The sequence below is a fragment of the Syngnathus acus genome, chromosome 14 (assembly GCF_901709675.1).
Source record: "Syngnathus acus chromosome 14, fSynAcu1.2, whole genome shotgun sequence".
In the NCBI taxonomy this organism is placed as follows: domain Eukaryota; kingdom Metazoa; phylum Chordata; class Actinopteri; order Syngnathiformes; family Syngnathidae; genus Syngnathus; species Syngnathus acus.
Window position 1 is genome coordinate 2,450,320 of NC_051099.1, and position 25,549 is coordinate 2,475,868.

The following is a 25,549-nucleotide window of genomic DNA, read 5'->3' on the forward strand; positions in this document are numbered from 1 at the left end:
TGGTTTGTTTGCTGTTGCTCTTCTCTTGAAATTTGTTCGGTCAGCGAAAAAACCTAACAGCTGGCTTTACATTTCTCTCACATAGTCTGGAGCGCAACGGCAGATCATAAATTATGTATGTCTATTTTTCACCAGGTTGTTTGCAGTTGTTACAGCAGCGCACAATGAATAAGTGATGCGCACTAAGTTGTTGTTTTCTATCATCTGCGTTGTTTTTCTGATAGTCCACCATCCATAGCAGTCCCAAAAAAGTTTCTTGTGTTTGGGAGAGGGAGGCACGAGGGACTGGGCGTACAAATGGTGGGACATCTCTATCTGGGACAGGACATCCATTTGCCAAGGCCGTAATGAATTAGCGGGGAGGAGAGAGGCTAAATGAGAGAAAGACGGGTGGCTGGGCGGCTCGTTAATAAGCCGGCGTTAACAAATAAAGGACTGTCAGGGGAGGACTCGCAGTGGGTCCGACGTGTCGCACTTGGTTCCCCAGACTGAGGCGAGTCCTCACCTGCCTGACAGTAACTTTTTACTTTGCATCAGCACGACCTTGGTAACTTTTAACTCCATTTTGGGGCAGAACACGCAGCATTTTAAAAGCGTCTCGGTGCGGCCAACCTTATTCCGCCGGGTCGATGATGACACGGATCGTCACCGAGTTAATGGCGTCCGCGTCAAAAACGCTACGAACGCGTTGATGGCGAATCCAATACGGGAAGAACCGATGATTAAAGTGCAGCAGCCAACATTGACGGATAATGGACGGCTAAAAGCGGAGGAGAATTCCCGCAAGTCGTCCACTCCAAACAAGCAATTTGTTCCCCCTTCTAACAGGACGCATTAAAGCTAATTTCCTAGATGGCGCATTTTGTGTCCTGATAAACAAGGATGGAGTAAAAACAATGTCAGGGCCATCAGAAACAAGTCATTCATTTGAACCCAATTTCTTTGCAGTTGACTGTACGACTCAAGGTTCCTTTTTGTCAAATCTCGAACCGCAACCACCTTAACCTTGTTAGGGTTCAAGGTTTTCCAAGACAAACCCTAATCCCCGGTCATAACACCTCAGCTCAAGGTAAAATCCGTGAGCTCAGAAAGGCCATGTTGTAAGATGAACTGGGCCAGTGCTACAATACAAGGTTTCCCCGACCTTAAAGCTAACATTACAAGCGGAACTGGGTCAGTCCTACTCATAGCGGCGCTTAAACCCAAACATCTGTGCAAGGCTCAGTCTAATCGGGCTCCAACCTAAACTGGGACAGTTTCAATTTCAGGTTAGGCTCCACCCTGAAAAGAAATATGTAGTCCGCTGGCGTTAGCTAGGTTTTTGTTCACCATTAGTTCATTGGAACTATTTGGATCCCAAAGTTAACAGCACGATCGGGTGTCACACTCATCCCTGATGAAGTGTTATAAGCTGGAGGGTACGTGGGAAAAGTCTCCCGCCGCTGAGGGTGTCCAACCCCCTCTTGAACCCCGTCGCAAACACGACCTTCTGATCTGCATTCAATCAGGGAGGACGGAGATGATTAATCAGCCGCCGCTGATGCTTAATAGAACCTTTTTAATCAACGGCGGGGTCGCAAGTGGCACGATCAAATTAGAGTAATGATGATTTTAGCGTGGCGGGTCCATTGTACTTTCCCCCATTTTTAAAAGGATATATAAATAGCCAGAAGTCTCAGAATCGTCTCTACTAATGCCGGGACAGGGAGTCCCCGTCTCGTCTTTCCAAGCCTTTCAACCGGTCACAACAATCCAGATGAAAGAGGTCAAATTCGACACCGCCACTTCTGGATCGTAGCCTGAAGCAAAGGCAAAGTGACTTTCACACTACAGCATTTAGGTTTTTATCGAAATTTGAGAGCTTAATCAGACGCTCATGGCCCAAAGGCTGCCGGGGGCGGGCGAGGGGCCACTTAAAAGGGTCTGGCAGTTTTTTTACGGTTTTATTTACTGTGATGGCCAAGAAGTGAGGAAGCCTCGTTGTTCTTCAAAGGAAACACAAGAAAATTAAAGCCGAGAGCAGATTGACGAACGCTACCTGTCACTCGGGACGCTGCGCTAATGTTAATCTGGATATTGACCAAAACCTATTTGACGGGGACACCTTCAAACTGATGGAGAAAAAAAAAAAGCCATAATCACGCTTCAGAGCCACTGTAACCATGACAACCAAGGGCTGAGATCCCCTGGTGTTTGTCATTCAGCCACATTCAGCGGCAAACAAGTGACCGTGTGAATCAATTAGCTTGTTTGGGAAATATGTATTTGGCCAGCCACCGCCGGTTACGTCTCGTCAACTCCTTTCTCCTCCGGTTATTTGGACGCCGGCAGTCTTAATCAGCGAAACCTCTTTTCTCTATCTCCAGCCGCTCTCCTTCTCCGTCGTCTGGCTTCGGAGGCCTAATTTGGCGAGCGAACGTAGCTAATGTGGATTAGCTATGCGCGCCGGCGCGGGCCAAGAATCCCTATCGGCTTAACGGGCCGATTAAAACCGCCGCCACGATTGCGTGTGTGAGCGCGCATGTGAACGATGGCAAAAAAAAACGAGCTCCTCTATTTACACATCTGCACCTTGAGGGGAGTAGAGAATATATTTTAATCTGACCTGGAAAAGGAGATTTAAAACTACGCCGCTAACAGATGTCAGACAGGGACGGGAATATCCGGGAGTCGGGATGAAGTGGACTTTGATGCGACGTACTTTTGTGAAACGGGAGTCATTTTCTTGATTGCAGAAAGAATATTGCTAAAGCACGACGTAGGCTAACCAGAGGCTGAGCTTCACTGTGTTTGTTTACTGTAAACGTCTGCACAGTACAGAAGAATCGCAATCCGCAAAGTATTTTCTATCACGTGGCGTTTGTGAGCACAAAAAGCCTTGTGTACACGGCCTTCAATTGTCGTTCCATTTAAGTGCCATTGTGAGTACGCTACTTGTCAGGCTATCGTTTCCCAGACGACAAACTCAACCATGGGGCTCCTGACTGCAAAAACAATTTGATTCTTTCATCTCCATTAAATGAATATCCACTACAGACATCCCGGTTGCCACAGAGATAGTGGCGGCAGGAGGCGGCGCACCCGACAAGTGCCTCAAAGAAACAATTGTCTTTTTTTTCCCCAGGAAATGTTTCTGTATTAAATTGAAGTCAAAAAGCCTTCAAGTACGCGGACTTCATTTTGAGTCCGTCGCCTTTGAGGGAGCTTTCAGAGATCTCTTGGTGTCTGCATCAAAACAAGCTTTCATAACTCATAATCATTTCTTTTCATTACCGGTAAATTAAAAAAATATTTATATACAATTGGTGGCGCAGCCGGAGCTAGCTTTTTTTTTTTGCAACGCCGTTGATTAAAAACCACTCGACAGACAATCAGGACCTTGTCTGACTCAAAAAGAGCCTTTGGAAGAAAGATCACAGCAGATTGCCACGTGTAAATAAAATGAGGATCTGAAGAGTATGGCGTCAACGCTCATAATAGCGTTCAGGGCGCGGCGTTTACCTTTGAAGAAGCAGTCCTTGCTGTGCACCACGTAGATGCGCCTCCTCTCCACGCAGGCCGTTCGGTAAACCTCGCAGTGGTTCTCGTAGAAGCGTCCGTCCGAGCCGCACACCGGCACGAAGGACGCGCGGCATTTCTCCTGGCACACGCATTCTGCGCGTCCCGTCGTCGCCATCAGCACGCATTGCCGTCCGCGACCGCAGTACGTCCTCCGACAGGGGCCGCTCTCCGAGTCGGCTGCAACAAAGAGGAAGGACGGCCATTTCAATAGAGGCAAGCTAACATCTATAGTTTCCACATATAACATAAGCTCTTTTCATGTATTCCATCTCGCATTGGCCCGGAAGAGGAGAGTTCACTCGCCTCCTTATCCCTTCGTACTAATTGCCCGTCGTGTTTCACTCTCTGATGCATCTGTGGGAAATGCAAACGAGCCCCCCCCGTCTACCCCTCGGCGACCTATGCGTTCGTGCCAAGGTCGACTACAAGACGGTTCGCCGTCTCGAGGCGAGAGAGATTAAAGTGCTTAGTGGCCTACCGCCGGCTCGCTTTCTTTCGTTGAGCAGGCCCTGAACGTGTCTGCCCCCCCCCCCAGCCCCCGCTTACAAGCATACAGCACAAAAGTAGCTAACAATACACAAGATGTTTGACATTTGCACTCTCTCTCAAGGCTAAAAGGCTAAAGCCTACCCGTCTAAGCGGGTTGGAGTGGAGACCGCGGTGTTGTTGTTCTTTTATTTGCGGCGGGGGGGATCAATCGGAGGGCTGTAATGATCCGTTCCCGACACAACGGATGCATGTATGTCTTATCTGTCTGACATTTGGACAAGCTGGCGTGTTGATTTACTTTTTCTAAGAGGATGCCGGCGCGATGGCCGACGAGCGCCGCCAGTTTTCATTTCTGCCGGAGCGCAAAAGATGGCGGAACTCATCCGACTTTTGAACTCACCTGAGACTTGAAACCCAAACAAGCTTTAAACCCGCATTTGAAACCACAACACTGGTTTCAAATTGGAATCCTAAAGTATGACTTGAAGCCCTACCTCAGTAAGTGTGTTTGTGTGTGAGGACTTTAAGTGCACTCTTCGCTGGAGTCTCTCGGCAAAAGCCTCGCCACGTTTAGCCGCTCGCAGGCCTGGATTGACTTGAACCCGGGGCAAGGGAAATCTCCAGCTCTTTAAATCCTTTGAGCGGCATCCCCACTCCATTTGTGTATTTAATCATCGGCACCGTTATTTTATTTTTTTTGATACTCGTCCCCCCCCGCCGCGAGCGCAGAGGGACACTCGCTAGCTTCCTCAAACTTGGCGCTCATTCCGCAAAACCTCCCCGGGGTGCCCGCGTGACATTTTGACTCGGCTTTTGTCGTGGAGTCAATGTGCTGACGCAGCTTGTTATTCGATTAGCAGAGGGAAGCGGGCCGCCGATAATTGAATTCACAGGGGACGAGCCGTCGATGGGCGTCTCATACGCGACAAAGCGCTTGTGACACGACGGGCTTGCTGGGAATGAATATCAATGCAACATAACCACAAAAACTTGCAAGCTGAGATAAGACAGCTAACGCGCGGTACGCCTTGCGGTAACAAAAAGAACGGATGAAAATGATATTGGAAAAGCACAAAAATATGATTGCCGTGATAAAGGGGAAAAGCGTGAAATTGATTTATATGACGGCCTTAATGGATTCAGCCAAAAGTAGAAAAGCAACAGCAATACTAAAAAAATAGATTAAATGTATTATATTCATGTGTCTGGTTATTTGTTTTTATGTTAGCTTAGTGGCTGTTAGCTTGCTAGCATTTGATCAATTTTCATTTCATATTGTACCTGATAACATGGCATGATGTGAAATGTTAATTATCTCAGAATAGCAGCTGTCAGCATTTTAGCACTTTCAAATAGTAGCTTCCTGAACTTTTTCTTGTTATCTTGTAATAATGTACCTCAGCATAGCAGCTATGTTAGCGTTTGATCAATTCCCAGATTCACCTCCTACATACTCTCCTGCTTTCTGCCTCCTTGATAATTTGCAACATAAATCTCGACAGTTTGTCGGGCGATAGCAAGTACGACCGCAATGGCTCTCATGCCTGAAAATCCCTCATTCCCCGAGCCAAGATATGGGCGGGGAAAAAAACAAAACGATAAATATCAGCCGTAAAGACGTGGCAGATGGTGTGCAGCTGTTTGCACCAGCAAAAACATGACAATTTGTATTCAGCGCGGATTAGCCGCCGTATGAATGTTGTATTAAACGTATGGAAATGAAAGCACAAAGCAGTTGCACAAAGCACTTAAGGCTGCAGCCTAAATATGTTCCGCTGCATGTTTTACCTTCTCATTAAGTCAGGAAAAGTGCAACGTTGCCTTGTAGCGCAGGTGAAATCAGCTCATTTGCCTTTCTATAAATACGCCGCATTCATTTGCTCCCTTACGTTTCCCACACCAATTATCAAGTTGCTGTCTAATACTTTTCTTTGCTACCGATCATCAGCAATTACTGAGGGCATCCTGCAATGGTTTTACTTGTTTACTGTCAAGTATCATGTCAAGAATAGAAAGTCATCATCAAAACTCAAGAATCAATCTGCAAAAGTAAACCGCAAAGAAACAGCCAAGAACCGAATCACATCGGCCAATAAGCAAAAAAAGTACATCATGTCCTCCATTTACATTACAAACGACAATAAAAAAAAAAAAAAGAGAGAGCGCGAGGAAAAATAAAATCCTAGACGAACGAGGCTATTATTACAAATCACAACACGTCCCCGAAGCGGCATTTGAGGCCGCGCCGAGAGAGGCTTCGCTCTGCTCTATCTTCTGCGGCTTTGACGACCGGGCAGATTTTCATGCCGGATTGCGCTCGCGATATAAATGAAATATTACAATCGCTACTAAAGCGTCTGTGGGGTCCTCTTTGGCTTGACATTATGAAGACAAAAGCACTTTCATACGCGATTAGCGAAGCAGCGTTAGCCGGGTGTCAGTGGCGTCGGAAAGGCCAGCAGATAAACAAGTGACTTATTAGCTTGTTTGCCGTGTCTGGCGCAAACACACAAACGCACCCTCAGTACATATTTAGACAGTTTAGCTACCTCCCCCCAACAATAACAAATGATAAACTCAAGGACTGGCAAGAGCTTGACATCAAACGCTAACAACGTTGCTTCGATTTTCCAATAACGTGATGAGGACTCGACACGTCCCGCAGAGCGTGGGAAGATTGCACAAATGTACAAGAGACCTGCCGAATGATTTCAATTATTTTATAAAGGGGGGGGGGGGTTATCATTAAAAAGGAAAGCAAAAATACTATGACCAAAAATATTTGAAATAATTCGGGGATACAGAAAATCTAAAAAAAAAAAACACGCGCAAACCGTGCCATTTATTAACTCGACTTCATTTTGAGTGCAAAAATAAATCCCATTCCCACCAAACCGCACTTGCCACTAATTACAGAAACATTTGCCTCCCCACAATTGATGGAAAATGTGTTTGTACAATATGCCTCCCTTTGTTAGTCCTTGCGATTTCCAAGTTCATCAAGTTGCTCGCGTTGGTGCATGGAAAAGGAAGTTCAGGCACAGTTCAGTTTGCATTTGACTTAAAAAAAAAATCTTGTGCTTTTTAAACCAAACAGGGAAGAAAATGTGAAAGGCGGGGGTGGAGAGTATGAAAATATAGCTGAGAATGTTGCTCGCGAAAAGAGGAATACGCCGCTAACCTCATTGATGATGCACTCTTATTACATGCTAATGTGATTGGACTGGAAAATGTGAGGGAGGGGCGAGGGGTTAAGACCTCGGCAATCAGCGCAACTCAAGTACCACTTTCGTAAGGCTAGTCATAAGAATTCCCACGTATAAATTAGGTCGAATGAGAGAGACGCTTTTGAGGTTCTGATAAGTCGAAAATATGTCGTGCAAAACTGTTGGGCAAGAATCGTTTGAGCTGACTCCAACTGCCCGTCACCAACAGAGTGCAATATAAAAATCCAAAATTCCGATCACACAGGAAGCCAGCCATTCATTCATTTGGGTGACCCTCCCGCCCTGCCCCGCCGCCGTCGCTCCTCGTCACGCACCTGACAGCATCAATACGGCGTTGCGGAGACAGAAAACCGAACGGAATTAGACTGTGTGAATAATTCATTAGCGCCGCTGCCGCCGCTCGCCTCCCATTCAAGTGACAGCGCTCGTGTTTAAATGATGAGTCGCCTCCCAGTCAGCACACAAAATAGCCAGGTACAGTTTTTTTTTTTTTGTCTTTTTGGATTAATATCATTTCTCTTGAACACACACACACATAGACAAAGAGTCCCTCCTTCACATGCACACGCACTTTAGGGAACGCCATCTTCCTTCCACCTGTCAACATCCCAGAGGCTCACTTGATGAGATCGCTCGCCTTCTGTTTTACATGCATCTTTCATTTATTCAATAGCTTCCTTTGTGTGTGTGCGTGCGTGTGTGTGTCAGCGGAGGAGGAGAGAAGATGAACGATGTGGAACAGAAATAGGGCAGTGGGAGGATGCATAGGGAGGCCTGACGAGAAGGTCGAGAAAACACAGGTCAGGGAGTGCGAAAGCAAGATTTAACAGCAACAAAATTGAGCCTTTACAATGACTTAGAATAGATGACACATTTATAGTCATAAATACTTTTAGTAATATTAAGTCATATTCTATCAATTTGATTGGCTTCATGTATTTAAGTCGGACACAGATAAAATCCGTGTGAAATAAGGCAAAAATAATACTTAAGGTGATGAATTGAAACTCAAGGACAAAGCAAGAACCATAAGGGGCAAAAAAATAAAAAAGTAGAGGTCATCAATGCGGGGTGAGAGTCTCCGAGAGTGGAAGAGTGATGGCGGGAGCTTCTGAGGGACCACCACTGAGCGGTCATCTTTTTGTGTGTGTGTGTGAGTACGAGCGAGCGCGTGTGTAGCAACAGGAAGCGACAGCAGCGGGCAGGGCTTGGATGTGCTCCAAGAAGTGCGGCGAGGATTTGGGGAATGTCCAAAGAGCCGTTGAGTTTCTCCACTCCAACCCGGCTAATAAGTAGCCTCGGGCCTCATGCAGATTTCGTGCCGCGTTTGATGGATGCGATTCAACAACGTGTTTACAGCGGAAATGCCACAGGCCACGTGAACACACTTGACTTGAAATAATCTACAGTCACAGATCAAATGTCTCCTCTTGTCACTTATTCAAGATGATGGCCATAAAAAGAAACAGAACGACTCCAAGTAATTCATTCAAAAAGTTAAAAAAATAAGTCCAGGTGGGTTCAGCCAAGGGCTGCGAGAGGAACACTCAGCTTCAATCACATCATCATCCATAATGGATGACCAATGTAAATATCTCATGAAGGCGCGTCATGGAGAAAATGAGTCTGTGCTTAACACACACACACACACACACACACACACACACACAGGGCAGCTGTTTATGTAATATTGATGTGCTTAATGGATGTTACGTCGTCTTGCTCCCGCATTTTGTCTCGGCATTTTACATTCCATTGACTTACTTTCTTAAACGGCAAAAAAAAAAAAACTTCGTCTTTGTGTACACCGAAACGTCTTCAAATAGGGGGAAAACTCTTTCGTTGTTGTTGTTAAACTATTTGGAGCTACATGTTGGATAAATCAGTTCGGAGGTCTCGACGTTCTGTTGACTGTTGTTGTGGCTGCTGACCATCAACTTGGCGACATGCGCCACGCTGTCACGGCGGCGATGATACGATGAGCCCTCGCGGGGGTGAGGCGGGGGGCTAAAAGCGCCGAGCACAGTGCCCCGACGGAGTCGTCGTCAATCATTCAGGAGGAACCGGGGTCAGACAAAGTGCGCCATCGTTTTTATTTATATGACGGGACGACGTCCGCCGGCGTCATAAAGTTTGCAAAAGGCCGTTCGCCGTCCACCAACAATAGCCCCCCAAGTAAGATAAGAAGGTTGCCGAGTCCATCGCTCTGGATGGTTGCCACGGTTACCTGGCAGAATGGCAGCCCCAAAAAACTTTCTGTTGGACCTGACACACATTTTGCATTTTGTCCGCTCTTCTGCTTTACGCAGCAAGGCGATATTTAATCACGTCCAGCTTTGCGGGGGGTTTGCGTGACTTGAGATTTGCATTTTTATGGAGTTCCGGCGGCCTTGGCTCGCCCTTAACTCTGTGTGAACACAACAGCCAGGAGATAGGGACGTTAATTAGGGAACGGCAGTCGCGGCAGCACAATGGCGACGGGTGCTCAATGGCTCCTTTGCCTTATCGCTAATGGGCTCAAATTGATTAATGGACACGACTGCGAGCGGGAATGCTGAGCCCGACGTTCCTTTTGATTAAGAAATTAATCGTTTTAAGAGTTGGAATTCATCAGAGGAAAAAAATGCAATCATTTAAGTTTTTTCTTTAAGGTGGCCAGACATTTCAAGGTCCTTTTGTGTGGACACCCTCTTATTTCCAAAATGGTGACTCATACAAATTTGTAAATATAACGATATATCTGCCTTCTTCACATGCCATTTGGAATTCTTCTAGACGCTGTAAATAGAAAGTTGTTCTTCAAACTCATGTGTATTGTATGATAGTCTACCTAGCAACAGCACACAGTCATATTTAATAGCCATGCAGTGATTATGGGAGTCAATTATGGATGCAAAGTTCATTAAATCATATATGATTAAAAACATACAACTTTATGAATATTGTGATTATTACAGATGGGCAGCTTTGTATGCGTATTTTATCAGCACGCCAACGCCGCTTCGCGTGAACATATAATTGGAGTAATCAATCACATACAAACGCACACGCCAAAAAGCACAAATACACGCAAGTGACCTCCAAGCCGCCCGGCAAGAAGCATCATTTGTTTAGCCAGCAGGTTTCTCATTGAGCCCGCACAGCCTCCGGAGAATTATGAAGGGACGCTGCGCCGCATAACGGCCTTATCTCCACATCATTAGTAACAGCACACGCTTGACTCATCTTAATCATGACTCTGCTCCGGTTCTTATTAAAACAAAAATGTCAGGCTTGGATTGATACAGCAGAAGTGGCTTAAAAAAAAAAAATTCATTTCTGCTGGTTAAGGATTGCCGTTGTAGTTGAAATGTACTTTGGGGCAAAAATGATTGTGCCCCATAGATTCTGCCTAGCGACAACTACTGTACATACAGTAGTTGTCATCTGCTGCTTTGTCGGTACCAGAATGCGATGGAAAGTCTTGTCCCAACCCCATTCCTCCGTAATAGGCCATCTCTGCGCAAAGTTTGCCAAACATCAAATCGAGAGTGATATTTTGTCTCCTGCCGAGCACTTTCACACACAAGCCAAAGTGCTGTTGTGTCCGAAAAAAAACAAAAAACAAAACTGCACTGTGCCCTTAAAAATTGTAAGCGGTGCAGCCTTTCCCGGTGACATTACATGCTGATCTCGCTTCCCTGATCCATACAGCTGCCGACGATGCAGGAGATGGATGGCTGCGAGGAGTCCCCGAACAATATAGGATGCGCTCAGCCGTATAATAAGTGATAAAAGCCCATGTATTCGCCCTCCAGACTTTTTTTTCTTCCCACCCCCCCAAGCAGAGCTCAACGGGGGGCTCATTTCGCCGAGTAAGACGTGCTCAATCTTCTTTTTAGACACCCTAAAAAGCAGCAATCTGGCCCCGCAAGTTTGCCGTGAATGATGGCGAAGCGGGCCGAGTGGCACGCAAACGTAGAAGCACTTTGTCACTTTCACCCCCGGCCGGCGCACGCCGTCTGCCCTTCAACTCGCCGTCGAGAACAAAGTATGCGAGCAATATGAGGGAAAACTGGCATATTTTTGATCACGTGAGCATTTTAGAACATCAGACGATTCCGTCAAACGTGACAAAAAAGGTACGCGAGAAAGGGAACCACTTTAAAGCGTGTTTTGCAAACACTGAAAATAAGGAAGTCGATAATGAGATGAACAAATGTGTTTTGTAAACACCAATGACAAACAAAGATAGTTTGCTCAAGCAATTAATAAATCAGTTTTCATGCCACCGACGACAATCGTGAGTCTCCGACCTCCAATTAAACTAACATGTCGGGATTCATTAAAAAAAAATGGCTGCTATTTATTTCGGAAGAATCAAAAGACTGAATAGCGAATACTGAAAAATGTCCTTGCTCGAGGGCGCCGCTCTACCAGCCACCGGCGCACCCCCAATCCCCCTTTAGGCTTTTCATCTCTCCAATAACGGGACCTTCCCAAATAGCTTGGAGATTGCGCACGGCTCTTTTAGAACTTAATTACACCGTAAAGTAGTGGCGTTTACGCGCCGTAAAAGACGGCGCCGGGTGATTTGGGCTGCATTCTAATGGAGTCGTCGTCTTTATTTGATCACGTGATCTGCCCGTCGTTAATGCAGAGCAAGCAGATTGTGTAAACACGCAATGCACAAAAGGTCCAGCCTTCGAATGCGTATTTTATTTCCGTAAAGGTCCAGCAGGCTTCCCTCTTGGGAGAAGCCAAACTATATTGAGCTGGGTTATTGGAAAATATGCAAAAATTGATCATAAACCGGCACACAAAAGGCCACGAGCCGCTCCGAAATCAATGATCACTCCTACGCAGACGTTTATCACTGTAGACCGAAGCGAGGAAGTGACTGATCGGCCATTTTGACGAACAAACAAACGTCAAAGTGGAATCGTCGTGAAATAAAGGCTAATCGTGTCATCGGTACTGATTGTTTGCAATCAAGATTGATCTTTGTGGCATTGTGTGTTGAAATGAACAAAGCACGCAGGTTTGTCATGGCCGATCAAAGGCGATTACAGGCTGGACCGTCCTCACTGATGATCCGTCACCTTGAATCAAGCCCGGTGATTGCGACTCATCGTGCGGCCCGAGCAATCAGCCGCGCTCCCAAATCAAAGAGGTTGCTTCACCCCCCCCCCTCTCCCCCCGACTACCCTTACCCTCTAAAATGTAACGTAAACCTCTCCTTTTCCAATATTTCCAATTGTCCATAGTCAGGATGGTTGTGATTGGACAATTAAGCAAAACAATGTCATCGGGGAATTATCACCGCCGCCGCCTTGCTAAAAATATGACTTGTCAAGCTAACCGCCATCCCTCTGGAGAGATGCAGAGAGACAGCTCGGAGGGACAGCAGCAAGACCGACATTAGCGTTGGTGTGAACGAAATCCGTCAACTTGGCATTGATTGTTACGATTCTCTCCGCTCTATTAAGACTCTTCTCCAAACCAAGCAAATGTGCTTGTTGCGTTCCTCTTACTCACTGGCTTATTGTTTCACTTCCGTCTAATGGTTTTCAAATATTTAAAGGTGTCTAATCGATGCAAATTGAAAAACATTTTAAGTCGTTTTACATTTTAAGTAGTTATGCGCTACGTCGAATCGATGTAATTGCTTAACGGGGAAAAAAAGGCTAACGAAGGTCGCCGTTTCCATTCCGAGGCAGCGTGACTCCATTAAACTGCAGCTTCTGGCCGGCGGCCCACTGTGAACAAAGTCGGCGTGCTCGGACACCTCGCGCCTGGCTAGCCAGCATGCTTTAGCTTGGTCCTGGCAGCGCTCAAAGGGCCCCCTGAAGACATGAGTGTGGCATTGCTCCAGTCCAGCTGGAAATGTGTCTGGCGACTGAAACCCATCTGGAAAAAAGCAGCGGCTCATCTGTCACCATCCGCTTTGCACTATGGGAAACATTCACAAGGCTGCCATCAGCAAATGCGGAGACAAAAAGTGGCCGGCAGACAACAACAGTGTTGCTTAACATATGCGACTTAATTGTATGGCAATTGCGGGGGTGAACTAATTTTATCCGGGGCAACTTTTGCGGAATTTATGGTTGTACACCAGAACTCGTACTGCAGAGCTGCAGAAAAAAACGGCAAAAAGTTCCACTTCCATTTCCTTCTTTAAGGTTCCGTGCTTGACGTTGAAGAAAAGAAAGTAGGCAGGCAATTCTCTCAAAGCTAATCCTCCACAGCACAGCCAGCCTCTGGGCAGCTGCTTGGGAAGCAGGAGAGCTCTTTGGCTGTGAATCTCCCACCTGACAAAGCCGCTATAAACTTCACACAAGTCTCAAAGGTGCCTCAGGGAGTTGACCCGCGGGTTAGATGCAACTACATCGTCCGGTCTGAGGTCGATAACAACTTGGCTCCTTGTCCACGGACTGAATGGTGGAAGGCTACGCGTTCACGTTTTAATTAAGGAGTTAATAAAAGGTCTCGGCCGGAGGTTATGGCTAGCATAACTATGGCAGTTGGGTTGAAGAGCCAACGGTAGGTTAGGGTTAGCATAAGTTGAGAATTTTAACAAGATTTAGAGATTGGGGGGAAATGTTAGCATATCCGTTAAGGAGCTAACGAGCAATCTCGCGTCAGGGTTAGCATAACTGGATTTGGCTAACAACATGAGCGAGGGCAAAACAAAACATTAGCATTCAGTGGGAAGAAATCCAGCAATGGACATTCTGGCAACTAGCACTCAGATGGCATCAGTTTGGTTATTACCATTTTCTTTCATCCTGGTCAAACGCTGCCAGGGTGAATTGCTAGTGCAGTGTGACACCTTGTAGAATTACGGCGAATGTCCGCGTTACGGCTAGCGTGATTAGCATTTTGGTTCATCTACTGACTTGGTCCATATTCGAATTTTCCATCAAAACCTGCGAGACAGCTAAATAGATGCAGCTTCTTTTTGAAAGTCCGACCGGCGGGGTGGGGCGGGGAGTATTTTTTAAGATAAAAACAAGTTTTTCTTTGACTTGAAAGGGAATTAATGGGAGACAAAGTGCGCTGAATGCGAATGTCAGCAGACCTCCCGTGGGCTCAGATTAAGTATTTACAACTATATCCAAAGATAATGTACCATGATCTCAGCCACCCAGCCAGCCTGCACTCTCTCGAAATAACACTGAGATGGACTATTAATGATACATGAATGTAATTACATTTCTCCGAGCGCTTTTTGCCTAATAGACCCACCGAAGGATGTGGGGGCGCATGGTAATTAAAGACTTGAAGCTTCTTGGTAGCGGGCAGACATCGTTTTATGCCGTTCAGGCAAATAAAAGTGTGCATTTTCACTGGAGTGATTTAATGGCTCACAAAGTAAACAGGAGAGAGAAGAAAGAAGGAACGAAGATGACCCACTAAGACAGCAAATCCAGCTTGGCCTAATTTGACCTAAAAAGGCTAAAGAGTTAAGAACAAGTATTGTGTTTGGGGTATTGTTAGCATAACAGGCGCATTCTGATTAATGCGCAAACAGGTTAGTTTAGTACGCATCTCTGCCTCTCTCAGCAAGTTCGGAATGGGTCGGAAAGGGAGTCGTTTTTTTCACCACTCGAAGGCGACGTGAACGATTGCCGCAAAGACAATGATCGGACAATCAGACGGGGAGCTAGCTGGCTATAAACGCCGCTGGAGTGCCATTCAATCAGCCGCCTCGCGCCATTATGACGTTCTAATGGAACCTTGTAGTGTTTCATGCCCTGTACAAGTCGTATCTTAGGAGTAACAACGCATGATACCTCAAGTTTTGTCACTATTCAAGTACCTTATACAGGATACAATTGAATGATATGCTTGGCGAAAATACTGATATATTTTTTGTAAGAATCTAGAAAAATAAATAATAAATAGTAAATAATAAATAGTATATTATAAATATAATAAACAAATAGAAAAATAAACACCAGCAATTTTGTTTTCAATATTTTACACTGAGAATATTTTGTGATGTGTTTTCCCACGCATCTTAATTGAAATATTTTTTGTCATAATTCCAAAAAGTCGTTTTCATTAACAAAATAATAGTCGTCAGCAGATGTTCTCTATCGATAAAGTGTCCGAACTACGGCAGCGAGTTTTGCTGGCAGGTGCGAACAAACGGGGTTTTTTTTATTTCCGTTTCGGTAGGCAAAAGTGGTGCTGAAGGCTTTAACCTCTTGGTGCTTTTTTCCAACTTGGCACAAATTGCCCCAGCCCTTCTGGGAATGACAGCTGAATTATCGTTTCTTTCTGCGGAGGGACAGCTCATTCTGCCACGTCAAAATAAGCACCCGAGCCAGCATCTGATTCCCGCCGCATCCTAACTGCCACTGCTTAGTGTGGCTAGTAGCAATTTCATTACCCTCTGTCTTCCCCCAACGCTGACGTCCTTAACCGATGGCACCCGCCCTGACTCTTGAGGCTCCTCGGCGGTCGCACCTGTGGCGCCGCCATTACGCCATTGCTATTTGAGCAAATTGCTCCATTTGTGTTTGAATACCAAATGCCGTTTCGGGAGATCGTATCTCGTCGCCCCTTAATGGAGCCGTTACAATGCGGGTCTTTGCCGCCGTTGCGACGGAATGCTAACAAAAAAAAGCAAACATTCGGTTGCTAAGTGTTGTGTTATTGGGGAACTGAATTAAGCTCCAGTGTGGAATAGAGAATCCAGAATGTGTCACTTTAAAATTGCACATAATCGTAATTACAGTCGAGTGAAAACCCCATATGACCAAATTTGAAATGATTTTACAAATTGTGGGAAAGATTCAGCGTTGCTGTAATTAGATCAAGCAAGTACTGAAGAATGAGTAGTTGGACTTGCAAGTATCATCAGAATTCAGTACAAAGCAGCCAAAGAATAACAAAAAAATCCAACCCAGAGAAAAGTAAAATCAAAACAAACGAAATGGTGATTGTATTACATTGCATTAGAAGTCATCAAAAGTGTGACCAGTTTTGTTGACCCGCTTTTATTGCAATCCGCCCGCCTCCATCTGGATGTTATTTACCACACGCTCAATAATACATTATTCATCCATCTCATTCTGAGGGAAGCGGCACCTGCATTTTTTTTCTTTCTTTTTTTCAATTAATCTTCATGCATTTGAAAACACCTCCTCAGATCACACGCTCTCATAAATAGATTCTTGTATACGCGGCGTCACTGTGAAGCTATTCTCGGACACTCAAAGGATATAGCTGCTCTTTGATGCGCCTTTTCATTGGCGACTGAAAGGAAAGAAAAATAATGTAAAAATGGGAGTGTTGCCATTTTACTCGAATGGTTTTTCATTAAATAATAAAATAAAACAATATAATCATATATTTTCACTTAAAATTTTTGCAAAGCTAGAATTAGAATGGGACAAAAAAAGTAGAATTACGGTGGCCTTCGAGTGTCTAAAAGGCTGCTGCACTGGATGATGCGTAGCTATATTTAGAATTAGAATAGATTTTCTTTCTCAATAAAACTCAGCATTGTGGCTTTGAACACAATGACAACATCCTTGTTGGGAATTACACTCCTTAAGTGTTGTCGCGACGAAACAATTAATTCACCAATTAATGAGCTGTCAGGTTTGTAGCGGCGCGTGCCAGACAGGTGGCAAGGCTGGATGCGGGCCAGCCGCCTAATAGAGATCGCTCGTCTCGGACGTGACAGCTGGCGACGCCGGCGTGAAGGCGGCGGCATCGTTGTCGCAAACGTGCGTCGTCTGGCTAACAACTGGAGCCTTTAAACACGCCTTAAAAAGAAACAGGCGCTATAAACAAAAGGATTAAATACCCACGCCAAAAAAAACAATTGCGAAATTATTTTTGTCATTTATATGGTAACATTGCGAGCCTTTAAATTGCGTCATTTGTATTGATTAGATTGTTAAACAATATTTTCTAATGTTCATGTCGACTTTGTCCTGTAACTGCTCCCTTCCCTTCCGCCCTCCCTGCCGTCTTAGCTGAATTAATTTTTACCGCTGGAACTCGGACAAGTTTAGCGAAGCCCTGTCGTAAATCTCGCCGGCGAGGAAGAGGAGGAGTGATTTCATTAAGCCGAGCGACCATAAAGATCACCCTGACATCCCGAGACCTTATCAAAGTCGTAAAAGTGAAATGAAGCTTTGTTCAACGCCCGCTCCCCACCTTGTGTCGGTGACTCGCTCCGACAAGAAAGGAAATTGACAAAATGAACTAGCGGCTAGCGCCACGAGCTAATGCACGCTTGCAAATAGGTGACGACAGAAGTCCGTCACAAAAACACTGTGCATAGTATGTGAGACTTCATTTGATCAGCCAACTTTATTCATATTAATTCTGGCCGTGATCAATCTATGACAGCATCAAACTCTTGAGTATCCCAAATGACGCCGCAGTGCTCGGATAAATCAGCGATTGCGGTATGAATGATTAATACGCAGCTTCCCCCCCCGCCCCTACGCAACCGTTTCACAGTGGGTGACATTTCAAAAGAACGACTTGTGTTGAAATGTCACAATATCCGCATGGCGGAAAAGCGCCACTTTCTGCAAAAGTGGGCCAGCGTGATTAATGCCATTGCCGTCACGTGACGCAAACAAGTCAGAGGAAGAATTGGAATACAAAGAGATGTGAAAGCGGCTAACTCGACATGCACAGAGCGTAGCGGCGGCGACAGGAGGATGTGGCTTGGCATACAAATAGGCGGCAAGGTAATTAGTCCCACGGGGGAAATTGGCAAATTCCAAAATGTCTTTCCTGGCGTCACAAATAAATACTGATATTTTCTAAAAAAACAAAAAAAACAACAAGTTGGCTTCAATATGATGAAGCCACACACATTAGGAGCTATTAGCATTAGCAACACCTGCGCTAGCCACGAGAGCAACGTCCCAAATAAAATCTGCCGAATAATGCTGACTCGACAAGTCATATTTTCACCAGCGCCGGTTATCAAAAATCAATTTGCGCGTCCAACAACACTGCAGCTTCGCTTCGCTTTTTAACTCCTACTTTTTCAGCCTACAAACTCAAATCTGAACACATGACTTTCTATATATTACGAGTATTTGGAGATGTTGATGAAAATGCCAAAAGTGAAAAGAAAAGTAACGCAAGCGTGGTGACACAAAACTGTCGTCTCCGAGCATCACCTCCAGGGTATTCTTTTATTGTCATCTTGCATGTGTGTGTGCTTGTTATAAATTCACACCCTGCTGCCTGTCAGAGAGACACCTGTTTCCTGTCGGGATTCGCGCAACTTGAGCGCTCGGGTAATACCGTAGCAGGCAGGTGTTTTTTGCCAGGAAATACGAGCGCAATTAACGCCAAGAAAACAAAAATAAATATGATGACTTTCATAAATGGACTCGGCTGTCGATGCGCTAAAATAAACACGGCGGGTCGGGCACGGCGAGAACGAGCGAGCGAACAACTGGCGGAAGTCGACGGATAAAAGTTGACAAGTTTGACGGGAAGGAAAAAAGAACAGGATGGCAGGCAGATGGTGCAAAAAATGAACAGACGAGATGTGAATTCTCGTGAGAATTTCGGTTCAAACTACAAATAAAGTCAGCTCAGAATGGCCTATTTAAATGTGTGATTGCAGATTCGACGGAAAATGACGCAAAAACGATATCGCCGTTGATAAATTAGTCGAGAGGTCAGAACCCAACATCGTTTGGGCAAATTCCAAACAACGATCTTTTGGAGTTCACCTTTGGAAGACTTTCGGGTGAGAAATGTGAGTTTTTCCAGCTCATAAAACATCGGCTGGCTTTTCTGAAGGTCGTTTTGTATTCACGGCCGACGATATGAAAAGGCAAAGTGAGCGTCGCGCCACAAGTGAGATGAAGCAAAAATAATACAGAGCGCCGAGGTGTCGCCGCTGCTTGCAAAACTGCTGTTTGATTTAAACACAGCGCGTGTACTCACATTGATCGATGCTCCCGGCCGCTTCGACCCTCTCCTGCAAACACACACACACACACACACACACACACGGGTTGTTATTACTACTGCAAACGGATAACAATTTGTGCCCTCCCAAAAACAAAAACGACCCGTGTCAATTTGGAGTTCTAAAAACGTCCAATAAACAAACGCGCTTCTGTATTCTGTCTGATTAGTTTGCCAAAAGAGAATAAATCAATCATGAACTATTTTCACCAAGCTAATCCATCTCCATCCCATCGCCATTCCCCCGGTAGCGTTTACTGCAAACGTCGAGACCTGGCTCTTATCTAATTCGTCTGGGCTCCGACGGGGCTTCCTAATGAGCTGAGTGAAATGAAGCCAAAGGAGGCGCAGCGTCGAGTGCGAATATCTCCACGAGCATCAACGGATCAATGCGAGTGACCACAAAAAGAAACCAAGCTTCTTCCTTACTTTCTCAAATTAGAGGTAAACTACGTGTTTCAAGAGATGGCCCTCGCCGCCATTTCCCCACCCGACACCGCCACGCCATTTTAACACGGCAATCATCCAAAGGGCAACGCTCGGCTGGCCTCAATTTCGCTCCAGGTGAGAGCTCGTCAAGCCACGCGCGACCGTTAGCTCGGAATAAACGTGCCAGGCGTGAGCCCAAACGAGGGTTCTTTCCAATTGAATTATAGCAACGGATCCAAATATCGGACGACCTTAAACACAAAAATTGTAGCTTTTTTTTTTTTTTTTTTGAGATGTTCAGTCATGGATCAAATATTTTTCTGAATGGTTCGTCCTCTTAAGGCCAATTTGGTGGGGCAGATAAACGAGGTGTAAAACCTCAAGTTATTAAACGTGATCAAGGTGCAAAAGAGGTCGAAGCGCTTTGATGAAAGCGTGCCCGGCGCATTTCACGCTCATAAAAATGCGAGCGCATATGACAAACATCGCCCGACGTCAGGAATACAAAAATGCAGCGTTTTCTCAGACAGAGAGAAGCCACTCCATTCCCGCACTTGACTTTTCCGTTTTATGTATAGCGCCAGTTATAGGAAGTTTGTAAAACCATCGTCGTAAATTCCGCGTTAAAGATGAAAGGCTCCGTTTACGACGGCAGCCAAGCATTCTCATTGCTACCCACTTGCCTTTTTTTTTTTTATACGAGATTGGGAAGCTCAAGGAAGGCCGATTCTGATCCGATTGAGTCATTTCTAATTGCAGCGAGCCTGTAAAGTGAATTTAGCCATTTGTTTTGAATTGTGGGATGCGTGTTTGAAGATATTTGCGCAAAGACTGTTGTAGTCGTCAATTGTGAAGAGGGTAAAAGAAGCAATAAGACAAGAGTTTCGAAAAATGCAGCAAGGCCTTAGGGTTCAACACAGATGTTGCATTGTTATTTACCGTGGCTGGCGTTTCCAAAGATGTCTGCGGGATGTTAGCAGCGCCCATCTCGCCTCTCCTGTGTCCTCCAGCCCAGCCGCTCCCCAACAGAGCGGCCAGAACCGCAGCACAAACAGCCAGGCTGCCCATCGGCGCCTTCCCTGCATGTGAGAATCAATAAAAGAAGAAAAAGTTATTCTGTTGCCTTTTCTGCGCCACTAGAATTGAGAAACAAAACTCACTAACGCTTCATTCCAGGTATTCTAGCTTTTGACTACATTTTTTAATTTTACTCCCTCTACTTAGGGACTCAAACATGGATTTTTGATGATTAATCGACCATCAAAACCGCACAATAGACAGAATTCCTCATTCTCAATCGTTTTGTTATGTAAATTGATTCTCATGCCAATCCCTCGGGCCAATGATGGATACAAAATGCAGATGACATGCTCACTTGCTAACATCCATACAGTCGAGACCCAGCAAAATGTTGGCCATTTTGCTCTGAAGCAGATTTTTACTTATTTTGATCATTATTAGGATCCTTCAAAGATGACAAATATACAAATGATTTTGAGTGTGGCCCAAAATAAGATTTTTATAAAAGTCAGCCTCTGTTTCGTTTTCCACTTTGGTAGGCATGTCCATCAGATATCATACAGTCTGCCATTTTAATTTGAGTTTTTAGTGGTGTTTCAGAAGCAAAATCATCCTAGACAGCCTCATTCTGATCCATTGTCAGTTTGGCCCGCCTTTCCTGTTGGCCTAGCACAAAGCCCGCCAAATTGCACTAATCAGAGAAATTGTGAAATTAGTACTAATCAAAAGACTTCCAAGAGGGGAACAGGAAGCGAATGCTTCACTCTTACGAGGAACTGACGCCGATGTCATTCGGCAGCCGTAATCGCCGGCGGGCTGACGGGCGCTCGCTCTTGGAAATTAAGTGGCAAATGAGATCTGCCAGTCACTGTCTGCTAATGTGTGAGCCGCACACGCCGTACGAAATTCAAGTCCCATTAGCCCCGTCGGGACATCAAAACTTCCAAAATATTGATTTTCTTTGTTTTTACTTGTTTACCTTCACTCGGCTTTGAAAAATGGACTAAGTCACATCTGAATATAGCCAACTCGCTTTTAGGATGTATCAGCTTCTTTTGGCCTTTGTGCTGACTTTTTTTATTTAGGTCAATGTAAAATATTCATTCGCTCAGCTGCAAAGGTTTTTTAAGGGAGTGCACGGAAGCACACATGAACATGTTCATTGCCCACTGCAGGTGCGGCCAAGTCGGTTGCTAGCTACAGTAGATGATCCCAGTGGTGTGATAATAAATCACGTCCACCATTTGTCTTGCTTAGTAGATTCAATTAGAAATAATGAATTAGTTTTGTCATAACGGAAAAAAAATAAAAGAAGGGATTGTAAGCTGATATTTATTGTTGCGGCTCTGAAGTTATGTCTGTTAGCCTTCCTGACAGGAAATAGAGACACAGAGAAGGATGTAGTTTAACACTTTGACTTGGATGTGACAGCCATGCTCTCATCTCATATCAGCTCTCCTGGATTCATCTTGAGCTTTTGGCAGTCGGGGGACGGAAGGGGTGCAAAAAAAAAAAAAGTGACAGGTCAGCGTCAGCCTTGGGATCGCATGTTCTATACTCCTGCTTATCTCCCCCACGCCGCACATGAGCACTGGAGCTTTTTCACCCGGGCGGAAAGATAAGGTTATGAACTGTCACTCTGCGTAATGGAAGCTCCGGCGTGGCACGCCGGCCCCTAGAGGACGGACGGAAAGTTGACGGCGTGTCAGTTTGAAGCGTTGACAGTGTCTGCTGGAAGAGATTTTAGAGATCATGACCCCCCCCACTCCCTTCTAATGCTGTATGTTTTGAAAAATAATCCCAAATGAGAAAAAGAATACGATTAATTTCTATTTCCATTTCGATGGTAGAAAAAAAAAAAAGCTAACATTGTCGTTTGACGCGGTTCACGTCCTGTTTAGCAAGGAGGGATTCTCTTATCAACTGCCTGCAAATTTATTTTTCGTCTAACCCATAGCAGATGTAGCTTAAAGCGTCTCGACAGAAACAAAAGACGCAGTTCATCTCTTCTCCGGAAAAGACTAAGAAGCCACCGTGTTGCACTTTTTTTTGTTTCACGCCTCGTCGACTCCCGCTCGACTGCTCTTTGTCGAAATTCTGGCAGCTAGTGGGACGTGTAAGTCGGACATGTCGGCGTTCCTCGGGGAGACTCGGTCGGGGGAACATCATGACGAGGGCTAAATCCTGGATTCCCCCAGGAGGGATAAAGATTGCGGGAGCTAAGGGGGCGGGGGTGTCCCTGGTGGGCCTGTTCTGTACCACCAGCACATGACAGTGGAAGAAGTCTATATCATCAATCAGTGACTCAAATAGACGAGAGAAAATGGGAAATGATTTTTGTCACTAGAACACGGTCGATGGTGTTTTGTTGTTCTTGTGCTGCTACTGTAAACCACAAACTTCCCCAATGCCAAAGACATTTATTCTTGTCACACAAAATGACATTTGACTATATGAAACCAATATTTGGGAGGCAACCTTCCCGTCAACATGTTTTTCCCCGTGCTCTTGGTCACCCACCCGCCTATTTGCCTCGAGCCGGCGAAGCGGGCCGAGTCAGCAAAGGTCATTTGGGGAAGTTCAATATTAGTGAGCAGAATTTCAAGTGGCTACGGAGAAAACAGCGGCACAGCGGGTGGATGGGGAAAAAAAGTCACCAGTGTCCCTGTAGGCCACTCAGAATCATTATTATTATTCAAACCAAGTGTCTGTGCGGCTTTCAATTTCAATATCTCACAGCAGGGCTCATCACAGTGTGGAGCTAAACAATGCCACTCACCATCTCTGTTATTGTTTTTTTTTTTTTAAACATAGTACGGCTCATTAGATGTTTTTTTTTTTGCTGCCAGAAAAAGTCAGGAAGAATCGTCACTGATATGAAAGCTCTTCAAAGCTTTAGTTGGCATGGCTGGGTTGGAACTACGAGGTCACATATCGGCTGGCGTCATACTAAAGTGCGTTTTGATTCGCCAGCGAGGTGAGTAAATAAAAGATGAGTTGGACAAGGAGAAAAATGGCTTGCCATCATCTCGGGTTGCTGCACGAGCTGCTGCACCGTCGCCCTCCATCAAAATCAACAACCAAGCTGGGATGCATAACCGAGGAGGGACTGCAATACTTTGACTTTTTTTAGTTCTAACAAACATGGAATGTGTTTTAAAACTTCAGGATGTCACCCAGTTTCGTAAAAAAAAAAAAATCAAACAAAGTCACCAAACTTTATTTTGCTGGAATTGAGTTATTTCCCTGATCACATCACCTGTCGCTAGGCAGAGGTCTTAGTGGCAGAGACAGGCCTCAACTGCTTTATAAATTAGAAAAAGGACTTGTCATGGTCACCTGTTGCTAGGTAGAATTCATTGGGCTGAAACATTAGCGACTCGGAAAAATGATGAACGTGCCAGTCAAGATCACTTGTATCGTAAAATCGGCAAGGTGGGACACTGCCCCAAACAGGAAGTCTACCAAAATCTCTAATATGTACACAAAAGGAAATATTTTAGCTTGCGTGAGTCATGTAAATGATTCACTTCCTTGTTGTGCTGACTGTCACAAACTGTCTCAGTCTTTGATCAAGGCACCATCTCGGGAAGACAAGCACAAAAAAAAAAAAAAAGGAACTCGAAAGCACTGCCAGCGGTTACAAAATGAACAAGCGACAAAACGTCGTTTTACCGAGGAGGGAACGTGAGCCGTCTGGAGAAATGTAACAAGATGGCATTCCGATCGCTTTCCTCCACCCAGACATTTAGTGTCTACATACACACTGGTGTATAGATACACATATATAATGTGATAAAAACAAACAGCAACTTTTTTTTGGGTGGCAGATGTAATATGCACATGGTGTCAACATGTCTGTGAGCCATAGCACAATTCAAGCCGCCGCGTGGACTCAATGGCCCGCTGTGCTCATAGTCGCGCGGTAGAATACAATACGTGCTCTCCACTGTTATTATATATGATTATTATGATTATGGGCTGCTGCCTGGGAAAAAAAAAAAAACCATGATGTGCTTGGCCATTATGTTGTACGAGTTGCCATTGTACGATAGAAGCAAATGTCCAGCCGGCCATTTTCATATTTGGCCAGAATGGTTGTATTTCATGCCAAATGTAAAATGATGATGACGACGTATTATGCGGTTGTCTGTATCGATACATGGGCCGATATCACGATGTCAAGCGATATCACTGTGCGCGTTTCTTTTTGGTACCTTGGCGATATCAAGGACGAAATAGCAAGATATAGTATCATGATGCTAAAATAAATGAGCGATTTACGACACACGGTGCTATTTTTCCCACTGCTAAAAGACGCAAGGGAAAAATCAGGTTTCAGCACCATGGATAGCACCCGCACCTCAATGCTATGTATCAGTACACAGGTGATATTGGTTCTTATTAGCTATTTCAAGTCAAATTATTGGGACCAACAGATTTTGAAATGTTTTCTGCACTTTTGATGGGAGCAAATATGAATATTGTGATGTGGAATTAACACGCCTACGTCCAGTATTGATATTGTCGTGCATGTGGATCAATAATTTGTTCCTTTACATAGCTATGGTCATCGTAATCTTTTTTTTTTTTGGGGGTGATACATCTTTTACGGCAGTATAGCAATACGGCTTAAAACCACATAGCATTTCTTAATCCTGCTTTGAGGACACTCATCTGAAAGTTCCGCCACGTGACACTGGAGCCCCATCATCATAAATCATTATCATAAATCACTCCAGCCAGTATGTGTGTGCGCGTAAGCCGACATGTGGCGTGCAATTGAGCCGCGCAACGGGCACCACTGCTGCAGACAGTCACTATTGGCAAGGAAATGCAACACAGCTCGCATGTCTGCATTTTGATCAGCTGTC

The 25,549-nt window shown here is 45.0% G+C and overlaps 1 protein-coding gene across 1 annotated transcript in view; it reads right to left on the bottom strand.

Moving 5' to 3' along the window:
- Window positions 1-25,549, bottom strand: part of fstl4 (follistatin-like 4) — a 57,368-nt gene that overhangs the window by 31,570 nt on the left and 249 nt on the right. Inside the window, exons 2-4 of the mRNA XM_037269612.1 lie at window positions 20,595-20,734; window positions 19,203-19,236; window positions 3,502-3,738 (exon numbers count right to left, since the gene is read on the bottom strand). Coding sequence (XP_037125507.1) covers window positions 3,502-3,738; window positions 19,203-19,236; window positions 20,595-20,734 — 411 coding nt within the window. The remainder of the gene's footprint in view (window positions 1-3,501; window positions 3,739-19,202; window positions 19,237-20,594; window positions 20,735-25,549) is intronic.